The sequence below is a fragment of the Buteo buteo genome, chromosome 14 (assembly GCF_964188355.1).
Source record: "Buteo buteo chromosome 14, bButBut1.hap1.1, whole genome shotgun sequence".
Lineage (NCBI taxonomy): Eukaryota > Metazoa > Chordata > Aves > Accipitriformes > Accipitridae > Buteo > Buteo buteo.
In genome coordinates, this window is record NC_134184.1 from 18,335,194 (window position 1) to 18,357,406 (window position 22,213).

At 37.1% G+C, this 22,213-nt stretch overlaps 1 protein-coding gene across 1 annotated transcript; it reads left to right on the top strand.

Annotated features, from left to right (window-relative positions):
- Positions 1-175: 175 nt before the first annotated feature.
- DIS3 (DIS3 exosome endoribonuclease and 3''-5'' exoribonuclease) lies at positions 176-21,979 on the top strand. Its single transcript, XM_075046082.1, has 21 exons — positions 176-452; positions 1,944-2,101; positions 3,445-3,638; positions 3,755-3,828; positions 4,958-5,125; positions 6,047-6,211; positions 7,131-7,244; positions 7,333-7,470; positions 8,559-8,705; positions 9,929-10,045; positions 10,902-11,003; positions 11,664-11,728; positions 11,824-11,908; positions 12,528-12,655; positions 13,126-13,212; positions 13,530-13,686; positions 15,320-15,534; positions 16,642-16,810; positions 17,241-17,399; positions 17,803-17,925; positions 21,664-21,979. The coding sequence occupies exons 1-21, from the start codon at positions 219-221 to the stop codon at positions 21,751-21,753; spliced, it is 2,889 nt and encodes a 962-aa protein (XP_074902183.1). The 5' UTR covers positions 176-218; the 3' UTR covers positions 21,754-21,979.
- Positions 21,980-22,213: the final 234 nt, after the last annotated feature.

The window sequence follows — 22,213 nt, forward strand, 5'->3', positions numbered from 1 at the left end:
CCGTCACCAGGGCGACCGGGCTGCCGCTGCCGCCGCCGCGCGCCGCTTCCCGCGCTCTGCCGCGCGGCACGATGGGAGGCGGAGCTCCCTCCTCCCCTCCCCTCCCCTCCCCTCCCCTCCCCTCCTCTCCCCTCCTCTCCCCTCCTCTCCCCCCCCCCCCCCCAGCCCCCCGCGGTGCGTGCCGGGATAGGCCGCGGGGCTGCCGCGCCGCGCGCGCCATGCTGACCTCGCGGACCTTCCTGAAGCGCACGCGGGCGGGCGCGGTGGTGAAGGTGGTGCGCGAGCACTACCTGCGCGAGGACATCCCCTGCGGCGCCGCCGCCTGCCGCCTCTGCCCCCCCCGCCCCGCCGGCGCCGGCCGCGGCCTCGAGGCGCAGCCCAGCGGCGCCGCCAGCAGCCTCTGCCCTGGGCCGCACTACCTGCTGCCCGACACCAACCTCCTCCTCCACCAGGTGAGCGGCCCCCCGTGCTGCGCTGCGGGAGGGGGCGGGCGCCGGCGGCCGCCTCGGCCGAGCCGCGGAGGGAGGGCCCGCCGCCTCCCCCCGCTGGGCCCGGCCGGGCCCCCCGCGGGGCCTGCAGCCCTGCGGCAGCCTCCACTGAACCCGCGCGGAGGTGACTGCGCCCGCGTCCTTCCGAGCGGGGCTCGGGCGTCGCTCCCGGCCCGGCGCGTTCGGCAGCGCTCTCTGAGGCCCGTGCCGGCCCGGCGTTACCCGTGATGCCGGCGTGCGGAGTCTGTGCGTTCCCTGCCAGCTGCCGGGGTAGGCCTTCGGCATCACCGAGGCCAGCCCGGTTTCAGACTACGCTCCGGTTTTGTGTTTTGCTGCCCGAACGGTGGGAATAAAGGACAGCCTTTCTTCGTTGAGCTGTTGCGGTGTGATACGGGTATGGAAAGGCAGGCAAGGAGAGCGCATAGACTCTGAAGCAGCAGCCGGCGCCTTCAGGTGGTCGCTGAATTTTCCTGTCAGCCTGAATTTTCCTAAATACCGATCCTCTTTGTCAGAGACTGTCGTAGGTCTAGGTTCTCTGTGCCGTGATGAACATGGCCCTGAATCTTTTAGGTCATCCATACATCAGATGCAGAAAAGCTTGGTCTGGTATTGCTTTTAATTCTTTTACCCATGCCGTTTAAAGCCTTATTGATGTCTCTTTTTGGAGGTGGGTTTGCACCGTTTCTTGCCACAAGCTTAGGAAATTAAGCTCACCTTTTTTACCTGACAGGTGTGTGGGGTTTTGGTGTACATTTGTCTCTCCTGCACACCACAACTGTCAGGAGTTGGCAAAGAAAAGTGCTGAAAATTTTTTAACAAATTTCCTCAAAAAAAAGGATCTTTGGAAAGGTGAAGAGGAGCTAACAGAATTCCAGTTGATTTGAATCGGCAGAAATTAAAATTGCAGTGCAACAGTGGGATTGGTTTTAGAGAACTTAAGCCTACATGTGCACAGGCATGTCCATGTTAGCTGTGTAACAGTGGTCAGGTACTACTTCATGGTTTGCATTGCTCACAAAGACATGTGGCAGACAGCCTTTAAATTATGTTGGATTACTGTCAGATTGTGCATAGAAGTATTTTGTTTACAAAGTTTATAATTTACAAGAACCCATCTTATGTAAATGAAATTTCTAGTTTACTCCTGGCCCTAAATTTGGTTGGAGTCCTGCATACTTCGGGGCTGGATTTGGTGGCAGTCAGAATAAGTCCTTATCTTCATTCCAGCAAAATTCAGGTCACAAAGAGGCTGGAAAATCCTATTTGAACTTTTTGCACACAAGCAGGAGGAAGCAGCTTAATATACTGTTCAGTTTCCCAATGGTGAGGGAAAAAGGGAGAAGTAGTGCAACTCATTATTCATGTTAGCTTTTTACGGCTCAAACAAATATTTCAAGTCCTGTTGTTGGATAGAATTAAACAACAATTTTGATTCACTTTCATTTTGTTCCTCAGATTGATATACTTGAAGATCCTGTTATTAAGAATGTCATTGTGCTACAGACGGTCTTACAGGAAGTCAGGAATCGGAGTGCACCAGTATACAAGCGAATTAGGGATGTGATTCAAAACCCTGAAAAACATTTCTATTCTTTCACCAATGAACATCATAGGTAAGGTGTGGAACACGGTATAACAAAGTGTTGTCGTTTAACCCCAGCCAGCAACTAAGCACCACACAGCCGCTCACTCACTCCCCCCCACCCAGTGGGATAGGGGAGAGAATCGGGAAAAGAAGTAAAACTCATGGGTTGAGATAAGAATGGTTTAATAGAGCAGAAAAGAAGAAACTAATAGTGATAATGATAACGCTAATAAAATGACAATAGTAATAATGAAAGGATTGGAATATACAAGTGATGCACAATGCAGTTGTTCACCACCCACTGACTGACGCCCAGTTAGTCCCTGAGCGGCGATCCCCTTCCACTCCCCCCAGTTTATAGACTGGACATGACATCACATGTTATGGAATACCCCGCTGGCCACTTTGGGTCAGCTGCCCTGGCTGTGTCCACTCCCAACTTCTTGTGTCCCTCCAGCCTTCTTGTTGGCTGGGCATGAGAAGCTGAAAAATTCTTGACTTTAGTCTAAATGTTACTTAGCAACAACTGAGAACATCAGTGTTATCAACATTCTTCTCATACCAAACTCAAAAACATAGCACTATACCAGCTACTAGGAAGACAATTAACTCTATGCCAGCTGAAACCAGGACACAAAGTTGTAGTGATGTCCAGTAAAAGTAGTGGGGAAACAACTGGAACATGTGAACTAGGTTAAAAAAAAATAGATTGGAGTGCATAGAACTGTATACTTCTAAGGAATCCTATTGGATTCCTATTGCATGTTCCAGGAGCTTTTCTGGTTTATAATTAGTATAAGCATAGATATATTATGAAAAGGTGATTAGGTGATTAGAATATTGAGTAAAGTTTACAGACAAGACTGTTAACTTGACCAATGGAATAATGCTTTTCCATTTTAGTGTCCCTTTTAAACATACTCCCAATGCTTTGTTAATATTGCCAGGACAGTCTGTAGCAAAATTCAAAAACCTGTTAGTCAGTTAGTGACAGAAAGCTTTAAGAAGTGAAGATGCAATTAATTTGCCTTTATTTGTGCTCGCAAGTAATTTCCAATACTGCAGTATTGTAGTTCTAGGTGTTTTGAATGCATAGTTCTAGCATCTTGAATGCAGTCCTCTTCAATCGGCAGTGAGAAGGTGGTATTGGAAATTAACACTTCCTTCCTCTTTTTCTTTACCCTTCTGTCTCCTCAGCCTTCAGTGGCCTATAGTGTCACACATACTATAAACATTGGTACAGCAGTAATTCTTTTGGCCTCACGGTCTTGATCTTGTTTGTCTGAAAAATTTTTGTAAGTATGGATAAGTGTTGGGATTTGTTTTGTTCTCCCTCCCCCCCTTTTTTTTTTTTGTTTTTAACTTATTTAGAGAAACATACATACAGCAAGAGCAAGGAGAATCTTCTAATGACCGCAATGACAGAGCCATTCGGGTAGCAGTAAAATGGTACAGTGAACACTTGAAGAAAATAGAGGATGAGGAGAAGATTCAAGTTATCTTTTTAACAAATGACAGAACTAATAAAGAGAAAGCTCTAGAGGAAGGGATAACTGCTTATACATGTAAGTGAAGTGGCATGTATGTTTAATTTATTGCTCAGATAAACAATCTCAGCAGTCTTTTCATACCTAAATCCAGTGCATCTCTTGCATAAATATTTATGTGTGTGCTTTTGTAGGTGAGGAGTATATAAAAAGCTTGATAGCTAATCCTGATCTTGTAGATCGTCTTGCTTGTGTATCTGATGAAGGGGTATGTTTTTATTTTCTTTTTATAAAATAATCTAATTGCAAATGGTTTGCAGTATATTATTGGACACAATATGTCAGGCTATAAGCATCAGTTCAGAATATGAGGACTCTGGACTTAATTACCGTTTTGGCAATACAACTTTTTGACAACTGAAAAGAAAAAAGGAAATATTGCAGCTGGTTTTACTGCTGCTTATATGCATATTAGTAGGTATCTAGTTATTTGTAAAAAGCCAGTTGCTCTAGATAACTGATGTGAAGATGAGAATAATAAGTTGGTTAAAGATAGTGTATAAATATTAGCAATAATGGAAACAAAATGAAAACTACAAAAGTGTGTATTGCAAACCATTTAGATCTTTGTTTTGTGTCTACTGTTTGAAAGTTTATGTTTAAACTTATTACTGATTACAAATGTTTTCTATCAAAAGCTCTGATTTTTGTGGTCAGTGTTTATCAGAATCAAGGCTTAGATTTTCAGATAAGACTGATATAGCTGAAAACTAACACCACCAAAAAATGGGAAGGTTAATTTCATCAGAGTTAGTTCTAACAGAATGGAATGGGACATGCAAGAGTGGGAAGAAAGTGGAGGGCTCAGATAATCTTTTCAGCAGTTAGCTGTAGTTCATTCATTCAGCTGTAATTAATTGTCTGACTGTTCCAAAGTTTAGTCACAGTAATGTGTTTTCATGTTTCATGTAGCTTACAGTATATGCTTTCAGTGCGTGCCATACTCTTTACTATGCAGTACTATGCTAATATTTTCTTCACTAAGTGTATGTTCAGTCAGTATGTCTAAATCAACATAAAAGTGTATGTCACTTGTGCAGTGTCTTTTTAAGTAACTGCAGGCAAACAGAAAAGGAGGAGTTCCTAGAATTACCATGTTTCTATGTTCTTTATGCTTTTTGTGCTTCATTAGAAAAATTGCTGCTTAATAGTAGTTTTTCATTATTATGCATACTCATACCTACACATAGTTAGGATTTTGGAGTTTGTTAGCTTGAATGTCATGTTCCTGAGCTCAGTTTTGGAATAATGAATACAGAAGTCTGAACATTTCATCCCTTTTTTTTTCTTTCTTTTTTCTTTTTTTTTTTTTTTTTTTTTTTGTGTGTGTGTAATAGAAAGAAATAGAAAGTGGAAAAATCATTTTCCCAGAACATATTCCTCTTAGCAAATTGCAGCAAGGAATAAAATCTGGTGTTTACCTTCAAGGAACTTACAGGGCAAGCAGAGATAATTATCTTGAAGCTACTGTTTGGGTTCATGGAGATGCTGAAGAAAACAAAGAGGTAAGTTTTTCATTTTTGTCTTCATGCTGTGAACTTTAACTAACCTCAGTAATGACTTAAAGTGTAATTCTTTCATGGTGACATATGTTAAAATGGAGCTTTATAGTAATTTTTCCTCTCCTGTGTTTCTCTTGACTTTTTTCTTTAATTTGTTTGTTTATGTAGATATAGACTACTGAAATGTTGATTGCTTTTTTTGAAAAAAGAATGTGTTTAAAATTATACTTTGTGTTTTGATGAAGTATTTGATAAAATGAAGCTGAATCCTAGTTGTTAATAGTTTTTCAGTTGACTAAAATATAGCCCCCCCCCTTTTTTTTTTAATTAGTTTGAAGTATATGGTGAAAGACAGAGAAACAAGTTTGTAGGAGGATTTTCAGAAAAACTGTGGTGAGCGCTTCTGGGGCTCTCTTACTCTATTTCCTGTGCTATTTTCAAGCCAGTGCTGAGTTGATGGGCTGTTCCCCTCCGAGCAGTTAACCCACCTGTCTGCCTACTGCATTCTCTGTTGGCACAGTTGTGTAGACACTGTTTCCAAGCAGCAGCAGTTGCCTCCTCCCTCCCTATTTGTGGTGGCTGGAGGTGCTTCTGTGGCTCTCTGTTTCTTTTATTCCTATTTCCTGGTAGTATCAGGAGTCCCCTAGCCTGCAAAAATAGACAGATTGTCTGATTTTTTTTTAAAAAAAAAGGGGGAAAACAAAATATTTTTTTTTTATAGAGGCAATTGGAATCCTGAAAATATCATCAGTACTGAAAAAAACCTAGGCAGAGGAAAAAATGCATCGCAAACATGCCTTAAAATGTTTTAGAGCGCAGAGCCTGTTATGCATATATACTCTTCTGTTATACTGCTTTGAGTTGGGTCTTCTGTTGCTATCATCGTGAATTTTGCATTTTCATTTTGTTTTCTAAAAAATCCAGATAATTATACAGGGGCTGAAACATTTAAACCGAGCAGTTCATGAAGATATTGTAGCTGTGGAGCTGTTGGCAAAAGATGAATGGGTGGCACTGTCCTCAGTGATCTTGCAAGATGATGGCCAGAATGAAGATGACATTGAAAATGAAGAGGAGAAAGAAAACATTGTATGATATAAATAATTTTTTACGTAACTCTTATGTTGAGAGAGATGAAATCTGCAGTACTCTGACAGTTAGGCTTTAGGTTTATACGTCTTTTTTACACTGACTCCTAAAAGCTATTGTGAATTCAGAAATTATAAAACTTAATTGTAGTCCTACAGTTGCATTAAATACATGATTATGCATAAAATGGATACTTAAACCCAATCAGAAATTCCAACATTAGTTTGTTAAACTTAATAAATCCAAAATTTACTGAGTATTCAGGTAATAATGCAAAGCTATCTACTGATGTGCAGATTAGGATTTGCTAGAATAGGAGCAAGTGTTGTATCATGATGACAGTCAGCTTTTGTAGGCAATGCATACATTTGGAAAGAGTTGTAAAATATTCTTTAGCTTGCCGTAAGTCCGCTTAATGTGCGTGCAGTGCTCATGCATGTCCACCCTGTCCAACAAATATTTTAATTTCTTTAGAAACATGATCTTCCCACTAAATTCCATGGGAATCTTTTTTAATTATTGTGTTCAGAATTACTGCAGAATTTTCAAGCAATGTAAAAGGACTCCTGAAAATTACAATAGTAGGTTGGAAAAGAAAAGGGACATAGTTGTGTCGTAAGCAGAGACAGTGGAAGAAGGTAGCATTTCTTCAGAGCCGTCTTCTGCTGGTTTTGTTTTTCAGAAACAATGTCCATTTAAAAAAAAAATAAGCCAACAAAGTAGTCATGTCACATACTAAAAATATTGTGTCAATGCAAAGCACAGGGAGGCATAGTTCTGCTTATGAAGTCTTAACAGAATTTATGGCATTATAGTGACACTTAAATTGTTACCACCAAGGTTTGAGATATATGCTACAGTCAGGCACGTTACTGCAAGTTCAGACAGTTTTGTTTTTAACCCCCATGTTTTCTACCAGCTGAAGACTTCTGTTAACAAGGACATGCTGAGACCTACAGGAAAAGTAGTGGGCATTATAAAACGAAACTGGCGACCATTCTGTGGCATGCTTTCCAAATCACAGATCAAAGAGGTAGGGAAATAATCAAGTTATTGTAAGTGCAGATTTTTTTTTTTCTTTAATTAGAAGTTATTTGTTCCTTTTTTTTGGATGTTAATAGGCACGGCGCCATTTGTTTACACCAGCTGATCGCAGAATTCCTCGCATTCGAATAGAAACAAGACAAGCAGATACATTGGAAGGACAAAGAATAATTGTTGCCATTGACGGTTGGCCCAGGAATTCCAGGTATCCTAATGTAAGTTTAAGTGTTTTCTTCTGAACTTTTAACTATCTGATTTTTGTGTTTATTAGCTAAGATGTTTATTATTAGCTGCAATGCTGAGTAACTTCAAAAAGTGTTGATGTGAATTTTAAGTTCCTTGAGTGCCATTCTTTGATGGTGCAAATTAAGGAAGTCTCTAAATGATTTAGTTTTATCACCAAAAAAACAGGTATGGGTTATCATACTTAAAAACTTGGTCCTTAGGTTCTGCAGTGAACATACATGTGCTAATTAAGGTGCTTTATTTAGACTAACTAGGGACCGCCTTTTTTTAGTCTGGGTTCCAAGAAATGTGAACCTTTTGCTGTGCCTTTGCATCCACACACTGATCACCATCCTGGCAAGTATTTTTAAACACATTGGCCAAATTCAGTCAAACTGCTAGTCGGGCAGAGTTACAGGTAATTAAGTTCTTAAAAGTTCTTTGTAAATATAGAGAAGGATGTAAGAGATTGAGGACACTTGTTTAAATTTGTGTTGAACATCAGGTTTTGAGGAGGCTTCTGTTGGCTTGTGTAGGAATGTGTAGCTTATAATGAACGAGAGCACAGCTGTCTCATGCATGTTTAGAGAAATGAAGGAAACTTGGAAAATACATGGAAGGAGTGTTAAAGACACCATAACTGCAGAGGGTGAGATGCATGGGGAAGGAAGTAGATTTAATGTATTAGGGAGTGGGATGTGTGGCACAACACAAACTCATAGAGAAATTAGACCTTATTAGTTTCACTGCTTATACAGAAATGTTTTTTCTTTTCTGCAAAACTGAATTGCCACGTTTACAATTTTTGCAGTCTTAAATGTGGAGAATTTATTGCCATTCTAGGAAAAGAGGGGGAAGTACAAAGTTCAGACTCACTGAATCAATTAAATGGTTGAAATTAAATTTCTCTCTTAAAGATGAGAAAGTTAACTGAAGAAGGAAAGATTACTCCTTCTGTGTAGTTTAATATACTAATAACCTCTGAGATAATGGTCTCATACCTATTTTTGAGCAAACAATATTGCCTGATGTGCGTGTGTGTATGTATATATTTGTATGTATGTATATTGTTTCTCAGGGTCATTTTGTAAAGAACTTGGGAAGTGCTGGAGATAAAGAGACCGAGACAGAAGTTCTTCTGCTTGAACATGATGTCCCTCATCAGCCCTTTTCCCAGGGTGTCCTTAGTTTCCTACCAAAAATGCCATGGAGCATTACAGAACAGGTAATAACTTTTAAATTATTGTAATAATTACTGTGCCTTCTCCTTCAGATCAAACTGTGACATTCTTGGATATCCCAGTGCACCAAAAATAGAGGAGAAATGTTGTCCAAAACCAGCCAGATTTCCTATGGAAACAAGGCCTCTGCAAGTTTTTGGATTTTGGCTAAAACTGTGTTTGTTAGTGATAGATATTTTAAGATAAAAAACATATTACGGATGTCATTAAAAAATAATAATATAAAAAAAGGGTTTTTTGCAAAGGAGAGAGACTACAATTCAAATAATTGTAAGATCATCCCTAAGAGTTTTTCATCTTCCTAAATAACTTTGTAACCAAATGTGGCAGCCAGTGTCATCCCTAAGATCATCTGAGGAGAGGAGACTTTAATATATCCTGCTATAATCCAGTAAAGTAATTAGAGAAAGAGAAATTGATGTTTGCAGAATTGCTCATTTTAAACGCCGTTAGTGAATTCCAGGTTCCCCCCAGTAACATAAAGATGGGAAATAGTTGGTTTAGAATGTATGGAAAAATGTCATCAGGGAACAATTTGAACATGATACGGGGTTTTTTGTGCATTTTCGGTATTTTAATTTCTTTGAGGTGGGCTACTTTTATTATAATTTATTACCTGCTCCTATTTCTTTTGAATGTGGAAACTGAAGGAGGGATCTTTGTGTAAATTAGCTGTCTAAAAGTTAGTTGTCTGGTCGAAGATACCTATCTGAGATCTTTTTGTAGCAATCATGCAAAGGTAGATACTTCCAAAGTGTGCAGTTCTTTCAACTGTCTAGACATCTAAGCCTTAGAAAGCTGAAGTTGGTTGAGAACAGTCATATCCTAAACAATTTGTCCAGCTGGACATGAGTCATAATTTCACTTAAAAAAGACTTGATTCCTGGCCCTGCTAATTCTGAGATCATGAAAAGATTTGTGGTTTTGCTCTGTTTCTGTTCCTGTTTGCTGTAAAACAGAAAAATTCTCAGTACTTCATCATCATCTTAGGTTTTTTGTTACTGTAGTTTCTACATATCTGTTTTGATCTTATAAATAAATATTACTGTAAATCTTGTCCTAAAACAAAACAAAAAAGCACTCTGAAAATATTTGGTTGCTTTGGAAAATGTTATGCAAAGTGCCTTTCTCAAATGATCATTTTTATTTTGATATGGAAGATGTTCTTGAAAAAACTTATTTTTTTTTTATTTTTTTTTTCCCCCAGGATATGAAATACAGGGAGGACTTAAGGCATCTGTGTGTTTGTAGTGTTGATCCTCCTGGCTGTACAGATATTGATGATGCATTACATTGTAGAGAAGTAGAAAATGGAAATATAGAGGTATTTTTTCCTTTTTTTTTTTTTTTTTTAAATGAAGCCAATTTATTTATTTACTACTTCCTTTATTTTACAAACAGTGCAGTAGTGGTAATAGTAAATGACATGAGCAAAGCTCTAGATGTGTTGTAAAAGAAATTAGTGGTGTTCACACAACTGCGAGATGGTAATAAAGAAGAGAGTTGATTTGCATTACATCAGTGTCAGAAGTGGGAATTTAATGTTTTCTAAATTCACCCTGCTTTCTGCTCATTTGGCATGGGAAATTAATATATAATTTAGTTACTGCTTTAGCTAAGTATAAACATGGCTATCTACAGCTAGATAAGGAACTTCCAGTAGAAAAAGCAAAGCTACTTCTGTAATGCCTAAGGAATGATTATTTTATTTAAAAAAAGAAAAAGCATAAAAAAGCTACAGGCTTAACACCAGTTCTCTACCCCCTTTATCTGATTTAGTCAGGTTTTCTTTGTTAAAAATTAATTTGTAATTGTAATAGCAGAGTGTGCCAAAATGGAAGGTCTAGCAAACAGAAAAACAAAAACAAATCTGCAGTGAACCTTGAAGAAAATGAAAGAGGTTATTTGAGGCCCCAGGCAAGAAGAGTTGCATTGGTAATGAATATAACTTTCCACTAAATGTAGGCATGCCCTTATTTTGCATAATTGCTGCAACTCTTCATTTTTTTTTTAATATCAGTAAGATAGGTTTTAACTATTTCTATTACTAAATATAGGAGCTGCTGAAGGGAACTGGGAATGGGTAAATTGGGTTGTAAATAAAAACTTGAGAAAGTTTCTTTCATGTTGAGAACTATTTCTCTTTTGTAGAGATGTGTAATGTGATGCTTGTTTTTTAGGTTGGTGTACATATTGCAGATGTCAGTCATTTTATTCGCCCAGGAAATGCTTTGGATGAGGAGTCGGCAAAAAGAGGAACAACAGTCTATCTGTGTGAAAAAGTAATTGTTTTCTATATAAAAAGCTTTTTATACAATTAAGTGGTTGGATTTTTCGTTGCTTACCTCTTTTAATTCTCGGGAGTAGAGACATCTCTAAACTAAGGAAAAAAAAAATAGACTCCTTTTGGGCTGCATTTAGTTTGCCTCAGACTATCAAAATGAAGGTGCTTTCTGTCATTCAGTCTGGACAGCAAGAGGGAGAATTTTTTCATTTTAAATCCATTATCTCTAGAATATCCCTTTTAACTCCTGTTTGAAGCATTAATAACATGTAGTTCTGAAACTGGACTACTGTTTTAATACCAAACTGAAATTGCCAAAGTGGCCTGGTTTTGCCTTTTCCATTGTTTTTTCTTGAGATAGCTAAATCTCTATTGTTTCCTATGATTTGTATTCATTACAACTGTACACTTAGTCCTGTTTATTTTAACTTATTTCACACAGACCACAGTTTCTTTTCAGAAATAACTGTTACTGAAAAGCTGATAATTAAAATGGATCTTGGAATGACTTTCCTCTGAAGTAGCTTACTATTCTTTCAGAAATCTGAGCTTTCTTAGCAAAAAAAATTTCTTATTTCTAAGTTTTTAGTATATTAAAAATCAGGAAATTAAAATACATACTTTTAACTAATCATTATTTTTATTCTTTACTTTGCAGAGGATTGATATGGTTCCAGAGTTACTTAGTTCTAATTTATGCTCCCTGAGATCTAATGTGGACAGGTATATGTATATGGTCCATACTTTGATCCTGAGAAGACACTCCGGATGTTTATATGTGGATTTTAACAGATTTTCTCCCCTTCTCCCTCTCTTAGGCTTGCATTTTCATGTATATGGGAGGTGAACCATAAGGCTGAAATTCTAAAAACCAGATTTACGAAGAGTATTATTAATTCCAAGGTTAGTCACATATATATTATACTTCTGAAAAAAAGCTGGACACCTTTTTATAAAAACAATGATCAACAGACTTATGATAATAAAGTTTTCTTCTGTTTACTGATTTATATTTTCTTAGAATTAGAAAATCATGCTTAAATCCTAAAAATAAAGATGATGTTTGATTCTGCCCTGTTCTTTTAAATCTTTAAGGCTGCAATGTTTTTTGTGCAGTTACTTTGTTAGGATATTTCGTTTTAAAGGTATAAATGTATTGATACATACATTGGACATGGTTAGTATGTACCAGCTAGTCATCATTTTCAGTTAAATTCAGTGGACTCTGTAGGTGTTTAACATATTCTGAAAATTAGACTTCTAATGTATAAAATACATCTGTGATCAGCATAAAAAAATACTGTAAATGCCTGGTATTTCTTAATATCTTGCATAGATCTGTCCTGTTTTGTCCATTGTTCTTTGAGAATGACATGCATTTAGGTGTTGAATGTAAAGTTTTGTATTATTGTGAACCAACTTTGGCAGCAAACTTCAGTTTCTGCAAGGCAGAATTATGTTTTTCTTTTCAGTAGTCAATTATGTATCATATGTCTTTTTTTTTTTTTTTAACATCTTCAAGGCTTCTCTTACATACGCTGAAGCACAGATGAGAATTGATTCAACAACTATGAATGATGATATTACTACCAGCCTACGTGGACTAAACAAATTAGCAAAAATTCTGAAGAAGAAAAGAATTGATAATGGGTAAACTGTGCAGTGTCCCTGTTTTATTTTTTTCTCCCTTTTTTTTTTTCCTGGCTATTTTTTGCTGTCAGACTGTATAATGGTCCTCTGTGTCCATTTTTCCAGTGAAGATCTTTTGAAAGAGAGTGTTTTGCCATTTCAATTTGCATAAAAATGCCTGTCTTCATTTCCCCAAAAGTACAAACTTGGGATGCTAACATTTTCTTCACAAGATCAATCAATATGGATTTCTTACAGTCTTTATAATAACACAACCAGAGGAGTAGCATTTGAAATTTTAGGAGCACTCTTTATGTGTGTCAGCATCATAATTTCTGCTAATTTGAACATTGATTTCACAATTTTAGTTTTAATTTCTGCTAATTTTAAGTTACAGTTTCATGATAAACCCAGATGCTGTGTACAGAGTTGCAGCTCAAGTGCTGTGTCTGCTTTACTGTAGTTCATTAATACCACTTACTGTCTTCCAGAGCCTTGACACTTTCCTCACCAGAAGTTCGTTTCCACATGGACAGTGAAACTCATGATCCTATTGATCTGCAGACTAAGGAGCTCAAGTATGCCTTTTCTTTTCCTCAGTTAGTTAATTCAGGGCAGGGATGGAATTAAAGGCATGTTTTAAGTAGCATTTTTCTTTAATTCATTATTTTAGAATATTTTAGGGTTTTTCTTTTATATCTGACTCATTATTTGAAACTTAGTAAATAATCATTATGTTTTTAGTCTTTGAAATGTTTGCCTAATTGTATAAATGTTCAAAGCCACTAGTTACTGTTATATAATATTATTAGGATGGTGGAGTGTTTCTTCATTAGGCACTCAAACCAAATATATAATTTAATGCTTTTCTAACAATTTTATTTTATGTCGATAGAGAAACAAACTCCATGGTTGAAGAGTTCATGTTGCTTGCCAATGTCTCTGTGGCACAAAAAATTTATGAAGAGTTCCCGGAGTTTGCTTTACTCAGGAAGCATCCTGCTCCTCCCCCATCAAATTATGACATCCTTGTGAAGGCAGCAAAGTCTAAGGCAAGTTTTACCATGCTAATTAAGTCAATTAATTATAAAAAGTTGTGTTTTCTCTCTGGTTGGCCACTTACCCAAGAATAAGGGTTGGAAAGCAGTATTTTGACAAGTGTGTCAGCTACACTTTGAAATTGCTGGTACCTGCAGCAAGATATCTGTACCGCTAGAGGGAAGGAAGAATCTTGTGCTTTTTAAAAACCCTTTCATAGGTAAAGCAAGCAAATCACTCTAAGTCTTCTGTATTGTAACTCTTGTGTGCTGTAAATGTTTCTCCTCTCCAAGCCACGCGAGATTTTTGAGCCAGGTTTTGGCTTCAGATCACATACATCATTCATGTATTTAAAAATTGGCCAGTCACATCAAATAACATGTCTCAAAGTCAGGAAGTAAGAAAGTGTGTTCATGTGTGTTCATAGTTTCCATCCTCTCCTCAGATTAGTTAGAGGTTAATTTAGCCTGAAACAAGTCTGATTGAATTAACAAGTCTGAACTGAAAAATGGTTTTTCCAGTTTCAGGACCTTTTATTTAAAGGTTCTGGGCCCCCTTGGAGCTAAATTTTTAAAGTTAAATTTTAGACATTGTGATATGCACTCATATTTCCTTTCCCTTCAACTCTTCCCCTCCCCCGTTTTTTTTTCTATGGGCAAGACAGAAACTCCCAAATTCTGTCAGTGTAAGATTAACAGACGAGCCCAAACCCAACCCATTTCATTTTCCTCTGCTATAAAACTGGAATAATTATAATAATTTCATTTGTACTCTGAAAATTATTTTTAAAGTACCATTTTATTTGGAAAGCTAAATTCCTGTGCATAGACAAAAGTTCCTTTGATAAACCAAAGTGACTTTTTACTACTCTGACAGAACCATCACAATTAGGTATTAATATGCTATGTTTTTGTTAAACTTTTGTAATAAATATGCAATTATTTTATCATAATACAGACATACTTTGATCTCTAGGTCATAGTTTCTTGTCAGTGGTGTACATGTACATAAAGGAAAGAACATGCTGATTCTTGTGATGAAACTTAGTTGTGTGACTGTAAATTAAAAATGCATTCTTTATTTTCATGCTACCTGAATTTTTATGAGGGAACACTAGCAAACACGGAAAAAACTTAATGTCATACAGTACTAGTTTTATAAATCACTTTTCCAAGTATAAGCTTTAATAGTTTTGTGGAGGAAATACAAGAAGGTTGATTACTGCTTACATTGTGCTTGGATGAGAATCTTTGTGTAGCATAAATACTTTTTTTTTTTTCCCCATATCCCTTCTGATTTATTCAATAAAAGGATAGAAAAATGAAACCAAAGGAAATAAAAAAAACTTGTTAATATTAGCATAAAGTGTTTCTTAGTTCTGAATGGATGTCTTTCCTAAATTCCTAGGCTACTGACTTAGTTGCTCATTGTTTGCTTAGAGCACTAGTAATAATGAGGGATGGATCTGTGCATGGGTGGATTTTTTTTTTTTTTTTTGCGTGGGGGGGCGTTAGTGGTATTCCATTAGGTTATGAGGTGTGATACCTGTGCCAGTTGCTAAGATCAGCATGGATGTAGCTGTTACATTTCTGCTTATACTCTGTTAATATTTGCTAGTAATACCTGACTTTTTTTTCCTCCTTCCAGAATTTGGAAATCAAGACAGATTCAGCAAAGGCTTTAGCTGAATCATTAGACAAAGCTGAATCTCCTGAGTTCCCCTATCTAAATACACTGTTGCGAATTTTGACCACTCGCTGCATGATGCAAGCAGTGTATTTCTGCTCTGGAATGGATAATGATTTTCATCACTATGGTTTAGCCTCACCTATTTATACCCACTTTACCTCACCTATCAGAAGGTACTTTTATTTTATAAAAGTTTCAGAGAACAAAAGAGTGGTTTGTTTGTGAAGAAATTCTATTTTAAACTGTGGTGTTGCCCATTTAAAACAAAATACTGTTTCTGTTCAGCTTTAGATTTGAGACAGCAGTGGCTTTATGTGGTGATCCATCTTCATGTAAGCTGCTAGGTCCGCTGTCTGCGACTCCTAAGGTCTAATAAAATTTTTTAAAAAGACTCATAAGAGAAATGTATCCCTAATGCATCTCTCTGGCACAGAAATGCACTTCAGGATCACTTAGCATTGTATAACTTAACCAGAGACTGAGGCAGAGTTTGGTCAGTCATTTTTCAGGTGGGAGCTGTGTTTAAATTTTGAGGAGACTGTATTTTACATATAAGAACATTGCTAATTTGAAACTTGCTACTGTAGCTGTTGCACTGTAATGAAATTGAAAATGAGGGTGTTTTTTTCTTTTAACGAAGAAGTATCTAAGTTTTGAGGAAAATAATTGTCAGTGTATTTTGCTCCTTAGAAACATTTCAAGTGAAACCTCTTACAGGTGGATTAAAATTCCTATGCATTTGTGTGGATAATTTGTGGAGCTTCTAGGAGTCCTAATAGTAAATTCTAGTTGCTAACGGATGTGTTAAAAAGCTCCTGGCTGAAGTTCTAATAAAAGTTATGTACCGAGAAGTTCAAGTGTGATTATGCTTTGCAGATCAACGGCATTGAAATACTACTCTACACTAAGTTTGTCTAGTTCATGGGAAATGGAAGAGGGAGCGGCTTACGCTGCCATGGTGAAACATCATTCTTTAGTCCAAAAGTAAAACTTTGTTTCTTCTTTGTAAACATTCAACAATACAGGCTCTGTTGATAGAATATAGTAAAGAATTTCTCTTAGAAAACAGTACAGTTCATTCTGGCTCTGCAGAGTGTATCTTTGGTCAGCAAAGAGAGTGACCTTGAATTAATACATGGATTTATCAGCAGACCGTCATTATTACAAAGACTTTTTGATCTATAAGATTTATAAAACCAAAATTATATTCAGGAACTTTTTTTTTTTTTTTGAAAAGTATGTTTTGATATGTCATTGACCATTTCGTTGCATCTTTGCAGGTATGCTGACATTATAGTGCATCGACTTTTGGCAGTGGCCATAGGAGCAGACAGTACTTACCCAGAACTTACAGATAAACATAAACTAGCAGATATGTGTAAAAATCTCAATTACCGACATAAAATGGCTCAGTACGCACAAAGAGCGTCTGTCGCATTCCATACGCAGGTAAGAAGTTCTGAGATGTGAGGAGCAACTATGGACAATTCATGTTGGTGTTAAAGGAAGGGAGGGTACATTGAGTTGTACTTTGTAGAGCAAAATCAAGCAAGTCTGCAGGAATGATTAAGAATGGGGGCAGCTTCTTTGAGGAAAAGCTTCAACATTGCATTGCTGGTCCTGAAAAATTTAGAATAATGGCATCCTGAGGTTTCTTTTTACTTTTTTATAAATATGATGAATGCTTAATTCTACAGTAATGTTATAAACATTTAATGGGATTTTTTTTAATCTGCTTTCAGTATATGGTGTGTAATTAACATGGAGTATAGATTTGTATTTGACTATTTTTATTTTTTTAAGCCAGTATATTTATAATCCAAAAGAGACTGTTCTACTGTTTTTTTGTCCTTATTCATGTATTTTACTTTTGTTACAGCTGTTCTTCAAAAGCAAAGGAATAGTGAATGAAGATGCATATATATTATTTGTAAGAAAAAATGCAGTTGTGGTTCTGATTCCCAAGTATGGGTTAGAAGGAACAGTCTTCTTTGAAGAAAAAGGAAAACCAACACCAAGACTGGATTACAACAATGAGGTATGTTTTATAAGGTTTGTTCTTAAATACCTTTAATTTTTGATTTGGTAAGTCAGCATATTGACTAAAATTTATTCTAGTTGGATTTAGAAGGGTAAGAGAGCCTTTCCTAAATGCAAATTTATCAATCTGTAGTAGTAGTGCCACAATTGTCTTTATAAGTCTAAATAAACAGGTTCTGACAGGAACTGGTTTCTGTAATAGATTCTACTAATACCTAATTATCTGAGTAAATACCACAAAAATGTATGTGGCACATATTATGACACTCTGAACATTCAGGACAGTAATTTGTGTTCATTTTTATTGACATGTAACTTTAATAACTTCATACAAAAATATTTATCTCTATAAAAACATAAGACGTAAGCAGTGAGTATTTATACAAAATTTGAACTTTCAGGTACCGTCACTTACTGTGGAAGACACAACATTACATGTATTTGATAAAGTTAAAGTGAACATTATGTTAGATGCTTCTAACATCCAACATCAGAAAATTCGGATGGTGTTGGTAGAACCAAAGGTAAGGCACAAGATTTGTGATTCATAGAGTCATATTACCCTTCAGAAATCTTAAAAAATCAGCATATGGTGAAATTGATATTTAGCCCAGAACTAAAAAAATCATTTAGCAGCAGATTGTAGCAATTGCTTCATATTTACTCTCAATAAAACACAGGTCTGCTTTCACTGGCTGTTGAAAAGAATAAAGGGCTCTAAATTAAATTTCCCTTCTGGGCCCATCAGGGATATTTCCACTGATGGGAAAGATGATGATATGCTGAAGTAATATCTTATGAATTTCATGGTTCTGTAATCAAATCTCCCTTTTGAAAATCTGCCAAAACTCAGTAGGATCTTCTTTTTGCTCCAGTAAATTACGGTGTAACTGTGATAGGTGGCTCAGAAGGAAAATGTGTAATTGCTGACTGTAAATGGCAGTCCTTTCTTACAACTTCCATAATATAAAAATTATCTCATGATAATGTTGTAAGAACTGTAATGCCCTAATAACTGTGTCTCTGGTCTTAAGACTTGTCAAGACTAGCTTCTTAGTGCATCTGGGACACTGGGGTTTTCACCCGGTCTCACACCGCAGGCCTGCTGAATATTTTGCATGCCATTACAAGATTGTGTACTTTCATTAAGTTACATGTGACTTTTTTGGTAAACAGATGGTAGCAGTAATTGAGTATCTGTAAACATGGAGGAAAAAGAAAACCCAGAGTAACCTTGTTGTTTATGCAGTCAAACATTATTATTTCTTTTTTCTGAGAAATCATTTGTTTCCAAACACATGTAAATATTCTGATCTTTGAGCTGTTGTATTAGCTTGAGTTGAAGGCAGTACTCATGATTTCAAAAAGTGGGAGTAAATAGAATTTGTAGTAGAAAGAGAGCTTACATCTTGCTGTGCATTCACATGCTTGTGCTCACCAACCAGCATTTGTCAGAGGTGCTGTTGTGGGCATAACTCAGGAACACTCCTGTTGGAATGACTCCAGTCCCCAAGGGACACTCTTTGTTCCTTGAAAATAGACACAAAGTAAGGCTAATGCAAGCTGTTGTTTGGGTTTTTTTTTTCCCTCCCCTTCTCTGCTACTACTTGTACTAATTTCTGTGAAGGTCCTTGGTCTACAACAAAGCCAACACTGTAATTTTAGCTTATCCCTTGATACAGGAATGGCCGTACTGGTTAATCCAAAATATTTTGTCATCCTAAACATCAGTTACTAATCCTTCTTCCTGGTAAGGAACAAGTATAGGGGTAAGATGCACATACAGTGATCATTCCGCTTGTGTCCATTCCAAGCTTCCAGCAACTTACAACTTGAATACTGTCTCACCTAGAGATACACATCTTTGTGTTCGGTATATAGAGTTTTGTTCTGTGAATTTGTTTCATCACTTCTTTTCCCAGCTTACGCTTCTGACTCCCACAGTATCTTGTAACGGTGAGTTCCACAGCTCAACATGTAAGAAAAAGTACTTAACCTTTCATTTGTGTCAAGCATGGTGCCCAATACTGTTACTTGATGACATACTGTATTTCCTACACTATGAAGAATAGTCTTTTATTCCTATTTACCATTCCCACACCACTCAATTCTATATACTTCTATTATCCAATATGTTAGCTCCTACTTGTCTGGAAACTATTTCTTATCTTTGATCTTCCTCATCACCTTTACGTTTTTGTAGTTCTGTTATATGATTTTTTTTTTTTTGAGCTGGGAGGAACCAGAAGCGCATGCATGATTCTGAATGTGAGGACACCATAGATCCATACAGGATCACATACATACAGAGATCCATACAGGATTTTGTGTGTTGTATGGTGTTATATGGGAACACTTTGCATTATCTTCCATTCCTTCTAGTACCAAGACCAGTTTTAAGCAATGAGTATATACACACCAATGGTTGCTAGCTGACAGTTTTACACTTGCTTTTAGAACTCTTCAATGGACAGTGTCTAGTGCTGGCACTGTTAGTATTCCTCTTACCCAGTTTGTTCTAAACCTTGTGGGTTTTTTTTTATTATGGTCATTTGTGACAGTTTTCTTGATGTTGGTCTTAATTTTCATGAGTGCTTCAAATACACTTTGACCTGTTCTTCACGCCTGTTTTAGACTTCTACCATAATCAAGCTATCCATTGATGGAGGAGCAAGGAAGAATTCCCTCCCTCTAACTTACTTAGAATTTTTATTGCTGTTCCTTGGTCTTTTGGGCTTGTCTGTTTATTTTAACTTCATTTTGCACTTATTTTTTCTTCATTTGGACAAGATTTTTACTTCTTAAAGGATGCCCGTTGACTTGTAATACTTATCACTCTACTGACCTTAACTGTTCTCTTGAAAGTCCATTGATAAATGGCATATTCTTACTCTAAGTCTTTTTTAAAATTCCATCTCACCCCTGAAAGCATTTTACCTTTTTCAATCCCCTTTATTAAAGTCTTCATTAAATTCCTTATTATTGCTCATGTAATGCATTTTAAGGTTTGGGGTTTTTATCCTTCTACTGTGGTGATGCCTTTTGAGTAAGTACACTGAAATCAGTATGAGAAGGATGATTCTGTGGGTAACCTCTGAAGCAGGTCCTCAGGCAAGAGTTACTTCTCTCTTTTTATGGGTTCTCTGACTAGTTGCTTCAAGAAACAGGCCTTTATGGCAGCTAGAAACTTGGACTCAGTCTTGAGCCTTCTTGTGATATTTACTTATTGAAGGTAATTTATTGTTACCATGTTACCTGTTCGCACAGCCTCTCCCATACTCCTTAGCATGTCATAATCATTGCCATCCTAACTAGCTGACCAAAAACATAACCTTCAGCTTACAGTGGTGGGTTTAATTCCAGCATAGGTACTCTGATATAATTAAATGGCTCTTCTACTGACACATGCTGTTGCTTTCACATAATGTATAATCTGGTATTAAAGTCCTAGTGGTCAGCTTCCTTGCATCAAGCTTCTGAAGTGCCTGTTACTTTCCCTAATTGGACATTACAGTTTGCCCATAGACTCAGGTGTGGAGGAACATACATGTGTCTGGTCTTGGTCCAGTTGTTTCATGAACCCTACTTAAATGAACTGTATTTCATCATAGCCTGCTTCACTCTTCTCTGCTTGAATACTACTCATTTCCATATTCTCAAAGAAAGCATAGCATGCTTCTTGATGACCTCTTTCCGTGAGGACAGGTCATTTGCTATAAGCATACACGCTTTTCTCAATTCTTGTTCGTTGCTCTAGAAAAAGTCCATTTTCCATTTATTTCAAAAGTTTTTCCAGTTTCTACCAAAGCTAAGTGCCTTTTTGCTGTGCAGCGTCCTGAGCCTGACAGGGCCTCTGCTTGACTGGAGCAGCACTGAAGTGGTGATAAACAAAAATTGTTAAGACCCCTTTTCACCTCTCTCATTCATACCCCCTGCCTCGTGTTCCAAGCATTTGCTAAGGCATGGCAAACAACTGGGAAGGGGGCACATATCTGGTGCAAAGGAACTGCTGGCAATTTAGTCAGGGAGGTGCTGCTCCTTTTATTTCCCTGCGCGTTTTCCAGCTTTTAACTCAGTTGAGTGTTCTACCTGTGATTGTTATATGATGGTAGACCTTCTTTTAGGTGACTAGTAACAGGATTTTCTGATGTTGATACAGCATTTGTAAAAGGCCTGTACAAGTAAACTCAAGTTTTATCAGGACAATATAAGCTAAAATTGCGTTAAACATGTTCTGACTTCTAATTCTTTTCTTACTGTAGATATTAGGAAATGATGTGCCTGCAAATCTGTCTACAGAGATAAGCAGCAAGAATGAACCAGAGAAAAAGAAAAAGAAGCTACAAAAATAGTTGGATATAGAAGTCACATGTATTTGTATTTATGTATTTTTTTTCCCTATGGGCAAAATGCTAGAAACAGATTTTGTTTACTTTTAAATACACATTTTAATAGTTTGTAAAACTGTTTTTTAAAAAAACCTTTTTATGAATATATATATGCAGAACAGTAGTTTTAAAATAAAACTCTGGACATACTTTTGTCTAGTGGGTGAAAATAAATGCTTTGCAAAGTGAAGGAATAGGTGTAGTTTTTTGTTTTTTTTTTTTTTAAACAGCCTTAAGGCCATTGAAAAGCCTGACAGAATTCAGTCTCTTCAGTCTGCAGTGCATTCTCTTTAGCACCTCAGAACTGAAAGAACTAATTTTGCTTGTTACTGGTCTTAAGTGCTAACGAACAGAATTTACTCTTGAAAGATAAATCCTACAGACTTGTAGTTCCTTCTGGGAAAGTTCTCTCTCACACCTGATG